The sequence below is a fragment of the Gracilinanus agilis genome, chromosome 1 (genome assembly GCF_016433145.1).
Source record: "Gracilinanus agilis isolate LMUSP501 chromosome 1, AgileGrace, whole genome shotgun sequence".
Taxonomy (NCBI): Eukaryota; Metazoa; Chordata; class Mammalia; order Didelphimorphia; family Didelphidae; genus Gracilinanus; species Gracilinanus agilis.
Window position 1 is genome coordinate 758,716,157 of NC_058130.1, and position 18,364 is coordinate 758,734,520.

General features: G+C 51.6%; 1 protein-coding gene across 1 annotated transcript; it reads right to left on the minus strand.

Annotated features, from left to right (window-relative positions):
• Window positions 1–3,948: 3,948 nt before the first annotated feature.
• On the minus strand, window positions 3,949–11,092 carry LHX5 (LIM homeobox 5). The gene is made up of 4 exons (XM_044658800.1): window positions 10,920–11,092; window positions 7,959–8,182; window positions 6,735–7,012; window positions 3,949–4,185 (listed from the first exon to the last, which is right to left on the minus strand). Exons 1-4 carry the CDS (start codon window positions 11,090–11,092, stop codon window positions 3,949–3,951), a joined length of 912 nt encoding a protein of 303 aa, XP_044514735.1.
• Window positions 11,093–18,364: the final 7,272 nt, after the last annotated feature.

An 18,364-nucleotide genomic window follows, 5' to 3' on the forward strand; every position in this document is an offset into this window, starting at 1 on the left:
CCTTTCCTTTCCTTTCCTTCCCTTCCCTTCCCTTCCCTCCTTCCCTCCCTTCCTTCCTTCTCCCCTCTTTTCTTGTCTTTCCCCATTTCCCCTTCCTCTCTCCTCTGCCCTTTTCTCCTCTCCATCTTTCTTCATCTCTCTGTTTCCCACCCTCTTCTCTTCCTTTGTTGCTCCCCTTTCTCCTTTTTTGTCTCACTGCTCCCCACACTCTTTTTTCTCTATCTTTTCCCTACTCTTTCTCTTCTCTCCCATTTTTAATTCTCACTCCTTCTCTCCTTCCTTGCTCTCCCCACAAAGTCAAAGCTGGGAGAAGAAGGGGGAAATGCACAAGGAGAGGGGTCAGACTCCTAGAAGATGCTCAAAGCTACTTGACAGGTGGAGCAACAAGTCAGGATTGCTCCCCCTCAGAGCTGTGTTATGCTCTACCCAACCAACTATGAGCTCAGAAAAGGCAATAGTGGGAAATAGACATCTGGAGAAGATAGATTCCCAAAGGGGTAAGACAAATCAGTTCTAATAACTGATGTTTACAGAAAGCTTTAAAGTTGGCAGAGAGATTTTCCATATGTATCTTGTTTGAGTCACAATAATCCTCTAAGGTAGCTACTACAAGTATTATTATTTCCTATTTTACAGATAAAAAAAAAACCTGAAGTACAATGTTGTAACTATGGAAAGACCATACTACAATTAGGAAAAAAAAACAACCCCTTACCTTCCATCTTAGAATCAATATTGGTTCCAAGGCAGAAGAATAGTAAGTGCTAGGCAATGGGGTTAAATGACTTGCCCAGGGTCACACAGCTAGAAGTAAGATTGTACTACTATTAATAATTATATCATTTTATCCCATCAATCAAAATTATTATAAATAATAATAGGATTACTCTTCAGAAACCCCTCTTTCCACAGAGCTAAGGGTTTGGAACAGGCTCTAGTTGGGAAGCCTCTCTGTCAGGTGCCTTTAGCCAACGGGATTTGCTTTAAGGTCCAGTTAAATAGACACTACTTTACTTGCCTGAGGTTTTGGGGTCTCTGGCAAAGGGAAGTCACAGGTCGCCAGATACCACCCACTGGAGGGACTGGATTTTGCAGGACCTGCCTGACTGCTCACACTGGCTCCAAAGCTAACCTCTGCCATGACCTTATTGTTACTGCCAAAGGGTTTTAGGTCCTCTTTCTTTGGAGCAAGAAAATGATACACGAGCATACACACTTATAGCCAAAATAACCCAGCTTCTATGGAGTGCTTCAATATTTGCAAAGCACTCACAGATCCTAGCTCATTTGGTCCTCACAACATATAGAGATATACACACACACAACACAAATGCACACACTCTTACTACAGTGATACATGATCATACATATGCAAATACAAACAGATACACATCACAGATACAATTGGGTGTAGACACACAACACAGAGACACACCACACAGATAATGCACATACAAATGTATATTTGTATATATACACACACATCACTGAGGCAATAGACATAGAAATACACACATTCACAATACAAATACAAGCATATACATCACAGAAATACATATATGCACCAGATACTTCCCACATATGCACACATACACCCCATACATACACATATATTCATACATCACAGATTCCTCATACATATATAATGTACAAAATGTGAACCACAATACACATGCTGACAGATACCTACATGTGTGTACACATATGCATACATTGCTAATATGTATTCATGCACACAAACAAGTTCTTTTCTTATTTATTAATTTTATTCAAACCCCAGCTTATCTGTTGTGGTGGTATGACTAATCATTTTAAACTTAACTAACAAAATTATTTTTTGTTATAAATCAAACAGAATTCATACGGTATGAGACGATAGAGTAGGATAATGTTGCCAAGTGATGGGGACCAATATTGAAGATGACTAAATCTCTGCCTTCTTTTCTACATGTCTGCTTTTGCCTCTTCTCCTCCCTCCCCTCCCTACTTTCTCCTTCCACTTTTGATGTTCTCTGGTCTGCCTTGCTTCTCATGGTACCCCTACTTTCCCCCCTCCCTCCAAGGAGATATGTTGTCAAATCTTCCTTTTCCCTAAACTTGCTGCTCTGTTTTTTTTTTTTTAAATTGAAAACCACAGAATCTAACTTTCCCCTTTTTTCTATTCTAGGTCTTCCTGTGTCCCTTCTCCATACTCTGGGAGACAGGTATTCCATGTCCCAATTTTTCTCCCACTCCTCCACCTCTTCACCAAACAGAGCCAGGGACTGACTACAGTGCTTCTAAAAAGCCTTAATTTGCCCTCCACCCCCCCCCCCCATGTGCTACTGAACTGGCCTCGGACCAAAGAATCTCAGAATTAGAAGGAATTTAAGAGGTTATCTCATCCAATCTTCCAGGTTTAAACTGAGCTGGAATCTGTTTATCACACCCCTTGACCTAACATAAGGAATTCTTCTAGTTTCAGAGAGCTAGATTTGGTGGTGGGGGGGGGGGACTAAAACATTTATAAAATATAAACATTAAAAACCACCTTGAATTCACATTTGAAAAATGTCCTTCATTATGGTTCCCCTCCTTGTCTTATGCCTTAGGCAGCTAGCTGCCTGACTCACCTACTCTAAGATTTAGATATGAGCCAGGTAGATCCAGGAGGCAAGAGCTCTACCAATTCCCTTGAGGGCCTGAGGTCCAGAGTTGGGGGACCGGTAACTGGAAGAAGAGCAGAGCCTTCCTGGCAACTTGTAAGGATGGAGAATGAATGCTTCCCAAACCCAACCTCCTGAAGGCATGATTTGTAAATTTTCCCCATTATCTCTGACTCTAGGAAAAACACTCTGAAATATAACTCCCCAAACCGCAATATTTTTGGGGGTGGGAGGGAGGAGCACCAGGCCAAGAGGAAGCCCTATCTGGTCTGCGTGTGAAGCTGGCCATCAGCTATTGTGGGCTGCCTTCTGGAGTCATTTTCGCAGGGGAATATACTAACCCCATCTCCCCCAGGCATCCTGCTTGGTTTAATCCACGACTGGAGCTCTAACAATTGAAAGGGCTCCACCAGAACCCTCTTCTCCACCCCCAGTATGCCAAAAGCAGCACCCCTTGGTCTAAATCCCGCCCCAGGAAGGTTCCATTACTTCCTCCTTTGTCTGCTTGCTAGCCAGGTCCGAGGATGGGCTCATGGGCAATTTGGAGACTGAGCGAAGGGTTTCTATTTTTCCACTTAAATAGTGTCTTTTCCCAAAAAGAAACTCAAGACCCTATATATATATATATATGTTTTTTAAAATCTGTCTCTCTCTTTATGTCTTTATATCTTTGGTCTCTGTTTCTTTTCTTTCTCCTCTCCTCTGTCTCTGTCTCTCATCTGTATGTTTCTGCCGGTGTCTCTCTCCTCCTCCTTTAGCTTCCCTCTCACTTGAAACTGCTTTGTCCATTCATTCATCAAACATTTAGAGCAATGGGTTTTTACATGCTCAATAATGCTCACCCACTTACACCTATGTATATTTCCCGTGGATAGAGTTCATTATTTCCTTCTAAATGGCCACGCTCGATGTCCCCAAAGCAAAAACTATCCAAAGATAAGTCAGTGGCTCGAACTTTACCGTTTGCGGCAGGCAGTGGGGAAGGGGGGTACCGGGGTTACTCGAAGTGGTGGCGTTTCCAGATCCAGTGAAGGGTTGGGGAAGTCGGGAGCCCTGGCTTTTCTCTACAGAGGGCTCAGAGCTTTGGGGCGGCGCGGGGCGGCCTAACCGCATTTCTGCAGAGAGCCCATCTGCTCGCATGGTGCGCAAGCCCAGGCTCTAGAGCCTGAGCGTCAGCAAGTGTGAGCCTGCACGCGCAGCGCGGGGCAGATGCCCTGGGCGTGCGTGCCCCTAGGAAGCTGGGAGCTAGCGAAATTCTAGGAGTCCCTCCGGAGGTGCAGGTACGGCTCCGGGCGCCTGGTGGTTACGGGGAATACTCCAGGGACCTGGGCGCTGGGACGGGAAGCAGAGAAAACTTCACAGAGCGCTGCTTACCTCCGTAGTAAGTGTAGGGGGTGGACCCCAGCATCTCCGACTCATCCAGCCGGCCGCCCAATGGACGCATGCGCCTCGGACTCCTGAAGAAAGCGTGTCTCCGCGCCCCCAGAGCACTCAGCTGCTTCATTCTACGCTCCTTGGACCGGCGATTCTGGAACCAGACCTGGGAATAGGAGGTGGGGGAAGGCAGTGAGCAGAGTCATGAGGCCGAGCCTCCTGAGGTCCACCAAGACCAAGGGGCAGAGCCAAGAAGTACCGTAGTATTGGGAGGTCTGGGCTTTCACTTCGAAGAGGGGCAGGGTGGGGGGGCCTGCGTTAAGGAGTTTTTTTCCTCTTGGATCTTCTTGTCTCCTCGAGATATCGCCCAACTGAGGGAGGGGGTGTTTCTCTTCCGTCCCCCGTCCCCATGAGAGAGGAAAAGTTTCAATGACAGCTCGTCCCTCTTCCTCCCTCCCCTCTTCTTCCCTAAAGTCTGTTCTCCTTCCTCGGAGGACGAGGGAGAGGGAATGGGGGAGGAGGGCGGATTAAAGTCCTAGCTGGCGAAGGGAGGGAAAGTTGGGAGTTAACTCTGCGAACCAACCAAGAGTGAAGGATTTCGCAAACCCGTGGGGAGACTGATAATGAAGTCGACTTCTTACGGCCCCCAGCCTCAGCCTCAGACATCTTCATAAAGACAAGAGTCAGAGGTGTTAACAGCAAAGATTCTTCCTCCCTTTCCCCCTTGCCCTGCCTGTCCTTTCTTTTTCATTGGTCCTGTCTGTGTTTCTTTCATTCTTCATTCTCCTTCCCCCTTTCTTTTTCTTTCTCCACCTCACAGGCACCCTCGACTTGAGGGAGAATAAATTATTTGTGTTCCTCCCTCCCCACAACTCCTCTTACCCCTTCCTTTCTTCTTGCTCAGTGAGGAAAGGGGGGAGCTTCTCCTCACTTTTAGATAATAGGAGGACCGAAGAGCTTGGAACTCAGGAGATCTAGATTATAGTCCTGACTTCGCTGTGTGACCCCGGGAAAGACGGTCGCCCTCTCTGGGTCTTAATTTTCTTTTCTGCAAAATGGAGACTTTTGGAATCTAAGGTCTTTTCCAGCTCAGAATTTTGTTTTAGGGGCTCTTTCTTTCTCTCAGTCTGTTTGAAAGTCCCTTCTAACTTCGATATTTTATGCTTTAAGGTTTCTTTTTGTGTTCCAAGGTCCTTCTAAGCTACGACATCCTATGATCCTAATAGTCTAAGAAGGCCTTCCTAAAGTGTTCTGGCCCAGGTGGTATAGACCAGGCTGTGAGATGGAGAGGAAGAATCTTTTGGAATGTGCCCTTAGACACTGGGAGAAGATGAAAGAAGCCCAAATGGAGCAGTCCTGCTCACCATGCCAAAGCTATGATTTCCTCTGTTCTTCCTGAACTCTTCTCCACAAGTCTGTGGACACCACATATTCTTCATACACAAGCATCCAGACCTTATCTCCCTTTCCTTCCCTCTTTTCTTCCTCAATTCTCATTCTCTCCCCTCCTACTCTCAGATCTCTTCTCTTCACTTTCTCTGCTCTGTTCCTCATCCCTCTTCTTCCCTCTCTATTCTTCTTCTGTCTCCTTCTCCCTTAGGCACTAACACTTTCACTTCAGATCTAACCCTTATCTCCACTTATGACCCTTATCTCCGATCTGGAGGGGAAGTGAGGGAATAGAAGGGTGGAGACCTGCCCTAGCCCTATTCCTAATTGGACCTAACTTTGATGGACTCCGACTTGGAGTCGTTCTTCCTGCCCTTGCTTTTCTTTCTGAGGAGGGAAAAATCCAGTCCAGGCCTAGCCAACTCCTTCTTTTCCCCTCTTCTCAATCTTGAGCCTTCTTCCAGCTGTGATGTCAAAGTCCAGGCTGGGGACAGTGATCAGAATTATTAAGAAAGGGACAATTTCCCTAGGGCTCAAAGAGGAGGTGAGAGATGCAGGGAATGAACCGAAGGACTTCCGAGTTCCTTCTTAATCACCAAAAGGAGATGAAGGAGAACTTTGGCAGGATTGGGGGAGGGGGGCAGGGAAACAGAAAGCCTAAAGGGAGACCAGAAAAAGGCATTTAGCAACAACCCTTCATTTTGTGTAAAGCTTGGCAGATCTCTTTCCTATCTATCCATCTTTCTTATCATTCAATACTGCTACTAATAACTCACTGCTTTAAGATTTTCAAAACATTTTCTCTCTTGACAACCTGGGCAAACAAGTCATAAAGGGTTGTTGTTTCCCTTTTCTAGAGTGAGAAACTGAGTTCTAGAGAAGGGAAAATACTTGACCAAGGACACATGGCAGGGAGTGATAGCCAGGATTAGAGGACAAGTCTCCTAAATTGCCATATTAGGGATCTTTGGTTGGAAAGCATCCTAGGAAGAAGAGAGGAAAGGAAGGGAAAGGGAAAGAGAATGAGAAAAGAGGAAAAGAAAGGAGAAGAAAAAGAGAAGGCGATAGGGAAGAAGGGAGAAAAGGAAAGAGGGATAATGAGAGCAGTAAAAGTGGAAGGATGAGGGAAGGCAGTCAGAACTAGAGGAAAGGAGAGAAGGAATGGGAGGTAAAGGAAATGCAAAGGGAAAAGAGAAAGAGAGTGCTAGAGAGAGCGGATAGCCAGCTGGGGACAAAGGAAGAATGAAGGCGGTGGTGTTGCGAGAACAGCAGCAGGCAGTACTAGGTTTTCCCAAAGGGCCAAGTGGGGGGTAGAGGGCTCCATACCTGGATGACCCGCATATTGAGACCGGTCTCTTGAGCCAGCTGTTCCCGGATGTGGCGGGTGGGCTTGGGTGTGGCAGCGAAGGCGGCCTTGAGTGTCTCCAGCTGCTTGGCCTTGATGGTGGTGCGCGGCCCCCGTCGCTTGGTGCCAGAATTCTGCTCTTCATTCTCGTTGTTCGTGGTTTCCTTGTCCGACGACGTCGAGTTGTCAGTCTCTTTGGGGTCGTCCTGGAGCGGGTCCTGGAGGTCCGGGGACAAACTTCGGTCGGTACAGGATGACACTGTAGGGGGCAGGGAGATAGGGTACAAAGGTGAGCGGCGAGGGGGAATGTCGGGGGAGCCCGGGCATAGCTGGGGCTGAGAATTTCCAATATCCCTTCCTGCTCTTCTTTCTAAACGGGGGATTAGTGAAATCCCGGCTCCCTAGAGAAAAGACAGTTCGCGCTGGGAATCAGGAGGAGAGAGGATAGAGCAGGGACGGGGGAGGGGGGGGATGGGGAGGGGGGGCGACTGCTGTTGATTTCTCCGAAGCCCCTGACCTCTCTCTATCCCTCTCCTCTCACGCCCACTCCTACTGGTCCCTGGTGCCCTAGGCAGTTGAGAGGCTGGAGAGGTGGAGCTCGGAGCCCTCGCCTTGACCTAGCCCGGAGAAGACATTTCCTTCTATAAGAAAAAAAAAAATCGTTCGGACAGTCTGGGTTCCATCTTCGGAGAGGGAGAGTCACCATAAAGGGTAAAGGGAAGGGAGAGGAATGCCAGGGCTAAGACCCGCAGGCGCCACCATTTTGTGAAGTGCGGGGTGGGGACAGAGAGACCCATTCCATGGCCTGTTGTGGTCACGTGGGGGGCAGGGGGCAGGCAGAAGGCCAGATGTTTCCCCTCTCCGCCCTTGTCCAATTTCCGCACTTTCTCAAACCCCTTCACACAGTCGGTTCCCCTTCTCTTCCTTCCCTACCTCTCCTTGGATGAAAATGCTTTTCTCAGGTGCAAAACCAGCGCCTGTGATCCCGCCCATGGCAGAGCCCTGAGTCGGAAGAGGATTGAGATCTGTCCCCACCCTCTAGCCTCCCACCTTCCCGCCCCGACGCCCCATCGCCCAGATGAGCCCTGGTTGAGGTTTGGGCGGAGGCTGTGGCTGCAGCGGGAGCACGCAGACCCAGGTCGGTCCAGTCCAGGCTCCAAAGCCTCGCGCGCGCCAGCCGCGGGCCTCGGGCCGGCTCCGGGTACCTGAGTTTAGGCTGCCTTCCTTGACACTGGGCGAGTTCAAATAGTCCTCTTTGCAAACAAATTTGTTCTCATCTATAATATAGAGTTCCTCGCCCGTGGACAGTTGCTTGTTGCAGACCATGCAGGTGAAACAGTTGAGGTGAAATACTTTGCTTCGGGCCTTCCGAACCAGGTCGCTGGGGGAGATTCCCTGCGCACACCCAGCACATTTGGTGCCAAACCGCCTGAAGAAAGAACAGGGAGCGAAGGGGAGAGGGACAGAGAAGCGTTAAGGTCAGGGAGGAGCCCGGCACCCTGACTCCCGCCTGGGACTGCGCCTCCCAGTCCTATTATAGTCTTGTAGGTCCCTGCTGGCACTGCCTAAACTCCTCACCTCTACCCAAAATCTCTCTTCCCTATCCCGAATCCTCTTGGTTCTCTGTCGGTTTTTCTGGCTGAGGGGTGGTCTAGGGGCTTTCCAGTATTGTAGTTAATGATTAAATATTCATCACAATTATTATTAATAGTAATTAATAACAAGGTCGTAGACAATCCTATTGAGCAAGAGACAGACTCCCAAACTGGCTTCCCATGAAAATAATAATGACGGGGGAAAAGGTAAGATCAGATTTCAGTTAAAAAAAAACAACAACAACAACAACAACAAACTAGCCCAGGCCGCTATCTGGTAGACCCCAGAAAACCAAGTGCCCAAGCCTTGGTACAAGCCCGGGAAGGGAAGACTGAATTCCCTCTGGCCAGAGGAGGGTGGGGAGAGGGGCCCGTGTATGGAGAGCAGCGGGAGGTGGATTTCTCGGAGGCAAATAGAAAAAAGGATGCCAAGGGCTAGTCAGAGGCAGGGATGCTGCCCACCCAAGCAAAGGGTTTTCCAAAACCCCATTCCTGCAACGGGCAGCGCTAGATAGATCGGAATGGAAGGTATAGACTTGGGGTCCTTGCTTCCCTCAGGACCCATTTCTCAGGGTTCAGCCCTACTTTATTCAAATATTCTTGAAGCCACTGGGCAGTCCCGGGGCTTCAAACCACACTCTTTCTTTGAGAAATGAGGGGCCAGGAAAGGGTTTGGAGTATAACATTGAGAAGCCCTGTGTCCTTGGGATTACAAAACTGGCTTCTTGTTGCCAAGGAATTAAGGACAATTCCTCCCTCTCCCAGGACCTCTTAAGCTAATTTTAAGGAATCCCCTTGTTGTTGTTTTTTGTTTGTTTGCTTGGTTTTTTTTTTTTTTTCCAGCTGGGCTGCCCGATGAGGGAGCTCAGGGCTTGTGGACCAGGTGGGATGGGAGGTGAGAGAGTTGTATTTTTTCTGGACTTAGGTTGATGGGAAGTACACACGAAAATATACCTAGATAAAAACACACACTCTAAAGACACACAAACATACACATTAGCTCTCACATAGACACATGGGCACATAGAGACATTAACACAAACAGGAATACACAGACACAAACACGCAAACTAATAGGCACACACATGGACACCACACAAAGACATGAATACCCACAGGTATTCATAGGCACACAAATAAGTAGACTCACTAACACATATAAGCACACTCTCCTGTGGACAGATACAGAGGCAGAGGAGCAGGCCAACACACAAAGGTGCACTGACATACACAAAGACAAAGTCACATACTCATATGGACACACAAGCACACACATACACACAGAAATGGCCTGGCTCTCCCAAACAGGGAGAATTTGGGTGACGTTGATGCAGTGAGCACATTAGGCCCCATAAGTCATTTTCGGTCTTATCCTGAAGCATAATTGACTCATCTGCGCCTTATCCAAAATCATTAGAAGCTTTGAAAGCATCACACCGTGAGGGGGGCCGGGCAGCTAGCACCTATTAGGAGGGAGTAGTTTACATGTGTAAAGCAGAGGCTGGCTTTTCACCTATTGAAATTCACCTATGTGGGGCCTGGGGGCTAGGGGATCTCACCTCCCGGGTCTCTCTGGGGGTCCTTCCCTCCCTGCCTATCCCCTGGCCATCCCACACAAAGCCTTCTCTAGCCTCTAGCTTCCACCTGCCCTAAAGAGGTTTTTCAAGAAAGGAAAAGAGGTAGGAACGATTTTTAAAAATCCAACCCCTTCAAACAACTTTCTGAAGGGGAAAGAAAAGCGCCCCCCTCCCCACCCCCACACACCTGGACCCTAGAGAGCTACTCAACCAGTTCTTCCGACTCCCCCATCCCCCAGTCACCAATTCGGGGCCCTCGGTGCTCTTCTGTGATTTCCGAATCCCCACTCAGTGGTGTTCAATGGCTTTATGCCGGTTCCCGGGCTCTGGTCAGGGCCGGCTCCCAGCGGGCATTCCCTTTCTTTCCTGGCCGGAGTTAACCAGATCACGGGCAGGGTGTTTCCATAGGAGAGCCCAGGTTTCTAGACAGACCTCTGCAGGCCTGACTAGCCTCTGACCATCTGTGCTGATTCGGGAGAGTGACTAGAAAAGTTTGTTGGGCTCCCCTATCTTCTCTCTCCCCTCATATCTCGGAATTATTTCCCTCCTCTCATCTCAGCAATCCGTGTGTGTGTGTGTGTGGTGGGCTAGAGTCTTCTGGGGTCAGAACTGGTCGCCCCCGGTCGCAGGAGGACCGGGTAGGTAGGAGAAAGGCTTCTAGTCCTTTACCCCGACTCTGCAGCCCCCGGCACCTGTGGGAAGGATAGCTAAGGGAGGTGGACTTCCCATTCCAGCCCCTGAGCATTCAGGCACCTGAGCTGAATTGGAAACCGAGGGCGAGTGTGTGTGTGTGCGTGCGTGTATATGTGTGTGCGTGTGTGTACATAAAAAGTCCCCAAGCCCGGCCCCTGGCCCTCCACCCCGAAGCGCTTCAGCTTCTCCAGAGCACTCAGCACGACTTCTCTCAGTTCTTAGGTTGGAGGAGGAGAGGGGAGACAAGAGGAGAGGAGGAAAGGGAGGCCAAGGGCCGGGAGCCGGTGCGGGAGTCACTCACCTGAAGAAGTCGTTCTTGCAGTAGAGTTTCCCTTCCCGCGAGAAACACTTCTCGGTGAGGTTACATTTGCACTCGCAACACTGAACACACTTAATGTGCCACGCGCGGTCCAGGACGTTGAGCAGAAACCGGTCCAGGATGGGCCGCTCGCAGCCGGCACAATGCACCATCATGACCCTAGGGCTCGGGAAAGCCAGCCGCTCCCCCCCGCTGCCCTCTCGGCTCGGGAATCCAGGCGTTTGCGGTTCTCGCTCCAGGAGCGTCCGTCCCCCGGCCCGGCCCGGCCCGATGCGCCCGCCGCTACCCGGCGGCCGCGAGTCCCGGGCGCCGCTACCCCGGGCCGGCTGAGCGGGCAGCCAAGACGCCAGAGAGTCAATCCTCAGTGCTAGCGTGGGTCGGGGGGCAGTCAGCTCTCAGTGGCTAGGAGCTGGGAGATCAGTGGTGGCGTTTCACAGCCTCATCCCCTCGACCTGGGCCTTGCGCTCCCCGGATCTCTAAGCGTCCCCCCCGTGCGCAGCAGCGGCGGCTGTGTCGGTGGCTCTCTCCCCACCTCGCGAGCTGTTTCCCCGGGTGCCGAAGTGTCTGCTACTTTTCTCCACTTTCATGCCGTCCGCATCCTCATCTTTGTCTGGCCGCTGACTAATTCGCGCATCCTTATTCAGATTTGGTGACGTGGCGACGCACGTAGCACGCTCGGCGGCCAATGAGCGCGCCGTGGCCATGGCAACCTCTTAAATTTATAGCATATCTAAATTGGCTACAGCATTGTGGTCCGGACAGAGCAAAAAAACAAGGCGTCAGTATTGTTGAGTATTAGATTGTACCTGGTGCTGGGGCTAAGTAAGTATTTACCTTCTCGTTTTGGGGGAGGGGGCGGGGGCGGCGGGGCGACTCTGGAGGTCCACGCGCCTGCCTCCTCGGCTTGCTGGGGGTTCGCCTCCTCTGCTCGCTCTCGCTCTCTCTGCCCAGAAGTGTCTGAGGGCAGGCAGGTCACAGGCTGGGGGGGACCAGGGCCCGGCTGAGAAGAAGCAAGAGCCAAGGGCCTGGGCCTGGTCTTCCCCACCCCACCTGTCTCTCTTCCCCTCTGCAGGCTGGGGGCGGCCCAAGTTGCAGAGGTAGCGTTGGCTGGAAAGTGAATCCAAACCTAGAGGGGGCCAGTGTATGCCCCACCCCCTCCACCTCCTACCCGGGTCTCCTCCTCTGCCCTCCCCTCCCCCAAGTCCCAATGAGTTGAGCCTCCGGCCCTTGGCCCTGGTGGATAGGAAGGAGGGTGAATTGTGGGGATGGGCTAGGGAGTGGGGTGGGGGGTCGGTCTTAGCTCATGGCCTGTCCGAGCTGACCCTAAGGAGCTTTGAAGGCCCGACTTTAGTTAAACTGGCTGCTCTGGGCCTGTTGTGGTGGGTGGTGGGAGAGGCAAGCTCTTCACTCCCGACTACCGGAAAAGTCTAGGGCCCGCCGGGCCTCCTTCTCAGCTCCCTAGGATAGCCGGGATGGGAATTGGGGTACGGGAGCTCGTGTAATGGCCCGTGCCAGACACGGGAGGTAAGCTGGGTGTTGCGACTGGATAGATATTCTTTGTCTCCTTCGTTGCAGGTTCGGAAAATCCCTCTCTCCTGCTTCTCCGAGTCACTTAGTGCGCCGCGGAGGTGGCTTTGGAGAGCTGAGGGGAAGGTGGTTTCTAGTGGGGAGATTGCGCGCGAGGGCCCCAAGCGGCCTGGGCCCGGGCTGCACCAACCAGTCTAGCTCTGCCTACAGCCTGGGGCCTGGCCACTTCCCCAAACCATCGAATTTTCGCCACCGCCTTCCGAGCGGACTCCTGGCGCCCTCCCACATGAGCACACGCACACACCTGCCCCTCGTTTATACAGGCATGAATCTTTTTTGCACATGCACGCGCTGTATTGGTTGTACGTGCCGGTTGGGCTTTTTCCGAGGAGCCGAGGTCTAGTGAGGCCCTAAGTAGAGGAGGCTGCATTTCATAGAGTGGTGCTTTGCATGTCGAGACTGCCAGGCCAGGGGATGTTGGCAGCGGCTCCCTCCGCGGTCCCGGCCGCTTTTTGGGGGTGCTCAAAATCGTGTGACCTCCTCCTCCCAGCAGGGCGCTTTGAGCCCTGCCAGCTGTTCATTCAGCAGGCTTCCCTTACTCCCTTTCGGCTAACCTCAGTCTAATTCGGGCCTGGGAAACCCCACTTTCAAAGGGACGCGGGAGCCAGGTATCAAAGTTCTCTCTCCCTGCAGATGGGGCTTCAAGCCAGTATGAGAACCAGGCTCCTGAGAAAGGAGTTCAGGGGTGCACAAAGGTGACCCTTCTCTTGTCCCCTTTCTTCTGAACACACATTGGATTGGGTAGGGAAAGGGGGACGGGGGAATTCGTTGGGATAGCTTTCTGTCTCATCGTCATCCTTAATCCTCCGTTTCGGAGAACACTGGTTCCGACGCTAGCTCTTCCCCAATTAATAAGACGCTGCATCAAAATTGGTACAGCGGAGACCGCTGGGAGCATCGCACCATCCGGGAAAGGGGTGAGAGAAATAGAATTTGAGAGGGTTAGATATTTGCCCATATGCCTTGGAACCCAGGTCAGTGGAACTCATACCCTAAGGTCTAATTCTGCCCAAACTTTTCCAGAAAAGACAGAAGTCTGAACGAGGCGGGGTCTTTTTTGCTCCCTTTCCGGGTTCAGGCAAACCTCCAGTCCCGGGTTGTTTCGATGGCGGGCCCCTGATAAAGGAAACCAGTGTCGCCGTGCTACCCGCCCCCCACCCCAACAATAGATCTCTCCAAGCCGGGAGAAGCCGGAACAGTCTACATCTCTCAGCAACCGGAAACTTGGGTACAACTTGATTTCGGCCCTAGGCATCACTCTCTAGGATCCAGCCAGCTTTGGAGACGGAGTTTTAAGAAGTCTCCAGTTCTTTCCAGAGAATAGGCTAGCGGGCACTCCTGGGTTTCTGTATCGAGTAGACATCCCTCACTCTGGCTCCTACATACACTTGCTACTCTGTCTTAGCATCTGGCACTGTCCTAGCATACAGTGGGCACCAGTCACCCAGGGCAGCCCTTGGTGCACTCTCTGAGACCACAGCTTGTTAGCCCAGTGCACGGTACAATGAAAATGCGACCCTGAAAGCAGAGACCTCTGCCGAGAGAGCTAGTAAGGAGCAAGGCTATAACAGCCCCCAGAAGCCGGGGGACGCTCTGCAGGCATAGTCCCAGAGGAGGTTACAAAGGCTGACTGAGGTCTGGGAAGGAAGGCCTAGAAGGAGGAAAGGAGTGATGGGAAAGAACTGAAGAACCCTATGCCCCTTGCGTGGTTTCTTAGCTCCAAGCTCCTCGAGCCACTTTTCTTAGTTGATCTGAAGCCTTCAGATACCTCATGGCCGCTAATTCCCTGGCCGGTTTTAGGTCGAAAAGAGCACCCAGCTCAAGTCCACATCCTCAACGGCCTGGGGCCACTGGGTCTTGTGGAGATGAAGTTGGGGACAGCAGGGTGGGAGAGGGTTAGAGGCTGCTTCAAGCATTCCTGCCCATCTCAGCGGTAACTCTCAGGCTCCAATTCCCTAAGGCCCCACATCTCATCTTCAGGGACCCAAGGACCAGGTGGAGAAAACAAAAAAGAGGGGGAAAACCCGCCCCCAACAAAAGCTTGTTTCTTTAAGACACCCGAATCGTTTCCCCGCCCACCCTCCCCGCTCTTTCCTCCAAATTTCCAGCTGGGGAAATAGAGCTTGGAGATGGATAACTCTCCTCGGGCAGCGAAAGCGGAACCGCCTCGGGCAGCGAAATCAGAACCTCCGGAGTAGAGGAGGGAAGAGAGATGTAAAAGATGGGTTAGGAGAAAGGGAGATTTAGTCAGGTTCTGATCCGTTGGAAATTTAATTTCTCTCTCTCTCTCTCTCTCTCTCTCTCTCTCTCTCTCTCTCTCTCTCAGTGCCTTACTCTTCTTCTCTCCCTCGTTCTCTGCATGGAATTAAAGAGTGAATGAATATCCATCGTGAGCAGAGCTCTTGCTAAATGCTTCCCAATGTGGACTCACAATAGTAAACCGAGATTTCGTTTTGTGCAGAGATTTCAGAAACCTTCTAATGTTCTTCAAAACATTACAAACCCCAAACGGCCCCCCTCAGTTTTCTCCTTTTTCTTCCTGAGATAATGTGATAGGATATAATTTTATATCATATGATTTGATATATGACGTCTTATAATACATTATGTTATACCGACTAGCCTATCTCCTCTGAGGAGTAGGTAAGTAACAGAGGAAAACAGCAGTAGCCACCAGAGCAGGAGTTCAGCGCCTCCCAAGCGCGCTTTCTCCAGTCCCCCAACAGTCCTTGGTCCTTGGAGGAGGGAGAGAGAGAGAGAGAGAGAGAGAGAGAGAGAGAGAGAGAGAGAGCGGCCCAGGGCATTCTGATGGGCTCTGGGCATATCTTTCTCGCCGGCAGGTGGGTTTTCAGTAGTCTCTGGGAGCCAGATAGTGCGGAGATACGGTCCTTCTCATATTGTGTCCAACAGCGGTCACTCTAGAACAAGAGTGGGGGAGTCTCTCCCGAGCTTTTTAAAAGAACCCATCTCCGTGACTGCCAGTTTCGGGGTAGGTTCCAGGATTTTGCCCACAGAAGCCGGAGCAGCTCTGCTGTTGCGTCTGCTCTCTGGGCTGGCTTTCCAGATATTCCGCGTCTCTCGCCTCGTTACCACTTCGGCCGGGGCAGTTGCGGTATTCAGCAGCCAGGATCGCCCCCACCTGAGAAGAGCGACCACTATCATTCCGGCCAGGAGGGAGTGTGCGGAGAAGGCGGGTCCGCTTGTTAACTGGCCGGCGACCCTCCTGGCGGCGCCAAGAAGGAGCCAGGCAGGCCCCCTCTTTCCTCCAACTGCGGAGCCCCACTGCACCGGTGGCGGCCGCCCGGCTATTAGGCACCCCGTTCGTTCCGCCCGTCCCCCCCCCAACCCCCTACCCCCGCCCTCGGAACGGTAACAGATGGTTTTCCAGGCAGCAAATACCCTTCTATATGTAACTAATAAACCGATTGTGTCTTAACAGGGTAATGCATGGAGATGCAGTGTCACTTATACAAGATGTTGATGGAATTTACTATATAAAAACCTCCTTCCCAGAGTAAAGTGTATCCACATTACAGCGGAACAGACGGCTGAGGGATAAGTAAGACAGACAAAAGACAAACAAGATAATAATCTGTTTCCAATCACTTAAGCCCTGTAGAATTTGTAATATGCAGTTTGCATATTCCCTCTTGTGCTTCGTAATTAATTATCTGTTAGGATGCACACACCCCACTTGGTGGGTATTTCTAACTCGGGCGGGCGGCGGAGGGGCCTTGCTTTGCCGCTGCCTAGGCTCTTTCCGAGAAGCCTGGGTTCTCCCTTTTCGTTTCCCGGAGGCCTGGGCTCTTCCACCTACGCCTCACCGCTCCTTCTTTTCCCACCCACCCCCATCCCCAGAGGCTTGTATTCATTTCCCCGAGTCTGGCTTCTTCCCCGGGATTCTGATCCCCCCCCCCCCCGGACTTCCGAGTTCCTCCTTAGACCCTTGGATTCTCTCCTCCTGAATACCCGGCTGGCCTTTCCTTCATCTCGGATGCTCGAATTCTTCCCAGGATGCCTGGGTTCTCCCCCGCGTCCCTACATTCTTTCCCCGATGTCTGGGTTTAGCCACTGAACCAACTCGGTGGATGAGGCTTTGGGGGAGAAGTACCGACGAGGAAAAGCTTCCTCCAGTCATTTTCTGGAAATTTTTTTCCAGGTGATTATTCCCTCCCCACCATCGTCACCTAACAATGAAATTTCACTTTGGGTTTAGTGTGGGCATCAGGAGTTTTCGTTTGGGAACTAGGTTGGAGAGGGTGAAGAGAAAAACCGCGAGTCTCCTGGTAACCCTTGGCTCCCCCTTCCCCAATTTCTCTCCCTCCCCTCCCGCACTCCAAGAGAGCCGCAGCCCATCTTCTTCCCCTGATTTCGATCATTAAAGGCCCTCTCCCGTTCCCCTCCCCCTCCCATCCCCCTCCCCTCGTCTTCTCTCCCTCTGCGAGGGCCAAAGAAGCTTTAACTTTAAACAAACCCAGCAAGCTGCTCGCCGCTGCGCTCTGGGCTCTGTCTGCGCGGCTGCGTTACAAATTGTAAATTTAAATTGCTCGCCGGATTCATTACCTCCCCTCTTTGATTTCAGCCAGCCGTGAAAAATTATACCGCTGTACCGCCGAGAAACTGTTTGGCTGCAAAGAGCCGGCGCCTAATCACCAGCTTTCTCTCTCCAACAAAAGTGTAATTATTTTGTTTGGGGTGTAAATATAACCCACGCTACAGACAGATAAACCTCCAGCCGCGCTCCCAGGCATTCCGGGACATGGAGAGAGATCGGTCCCCAATTAATGGCGGGGTTAAAGGCGACGCACGCAGCTGCTGCAGAGTTGGGGAGACCTTTCCAAACGCTGCGCCCTGTCTCCTTCCTCTAGGAGCTTGGTCCGAGAGACCACGGGCCTCCTGCTCTGCCCAGGCTTGTTAGCTCCATCTAGTGCGAGGGGGGTACAATCCACTGGGGGCGGTGGTTTGGGGGCTTGGCTGCGGGGCGATAGGGTTTACAGAGGAGCGGTTAAGAGATGAAGGGGAGCAACCGGAGAGGGCTTCTGAGGGTGAGCGCTTCGGTCTAGCTGGAATGGGATACCCCCTCCGATTCTTAGTAGGGGTTTGGGGAGCCCTCCTGGTCGGAGAATACCGAAAGATGATTTGCATCCAGAGAGGGACATAGGCTAGTGTGTGCGAACTGCTGGGAAAACGTAAGAATGGGCAACCTGAGCCATCATCTTCCAATTTCCCCACCACTGAAGCTGGTGGAGAAAGGAGCTTGGCGGGGGAAAATGCGGCCACAGGCTATGGGCTTTGCTGGGAGGCTGGAGTGGTCCCGTGAGGAACAGAGATCTAGCTGCTAACCCCTGACGGTATGCAGTGTGTGAAGAGAGGCCTGCTCCTTCCCGTTTCCTCAAGGACCAGAATTTCGGTCCAAATTCCTGGCTCTGGTTGGGTTAACTGAGGGGGTATGGAGGATGAACACTGAAGCAAGGTCCGCTGGAACCTAGAGAAATTGGGTTGGGTCTGTGTCCCTGGCCCCGCTAGGGCCATTGGGCAGTCTCCACCTCAGCCCATCCAGGCGGCCTGGTTAGACTTGTCTTTTAAGACCTCAGCTCCTCCAAGGGGGCGCTTCTTTCCTTTCCTCCCCGAAAGCGACGGGTTAGCGGCCAAATGAATCTGTCCAGAATGCTGGATGTGGCCCGACTTTGTCAGTAAGATATTCGCCTCACCGCCACCCCCACCCCATTCCATGGTTACTCTGGAATCCAAAGAGGAGGTCATTAAAAAATAGGACAACTCCATCTCCTTCCTTCCTTCCTTCCTTCCTTCCTTCCTTCCTTCCTTCCTTCCTTCCTTCC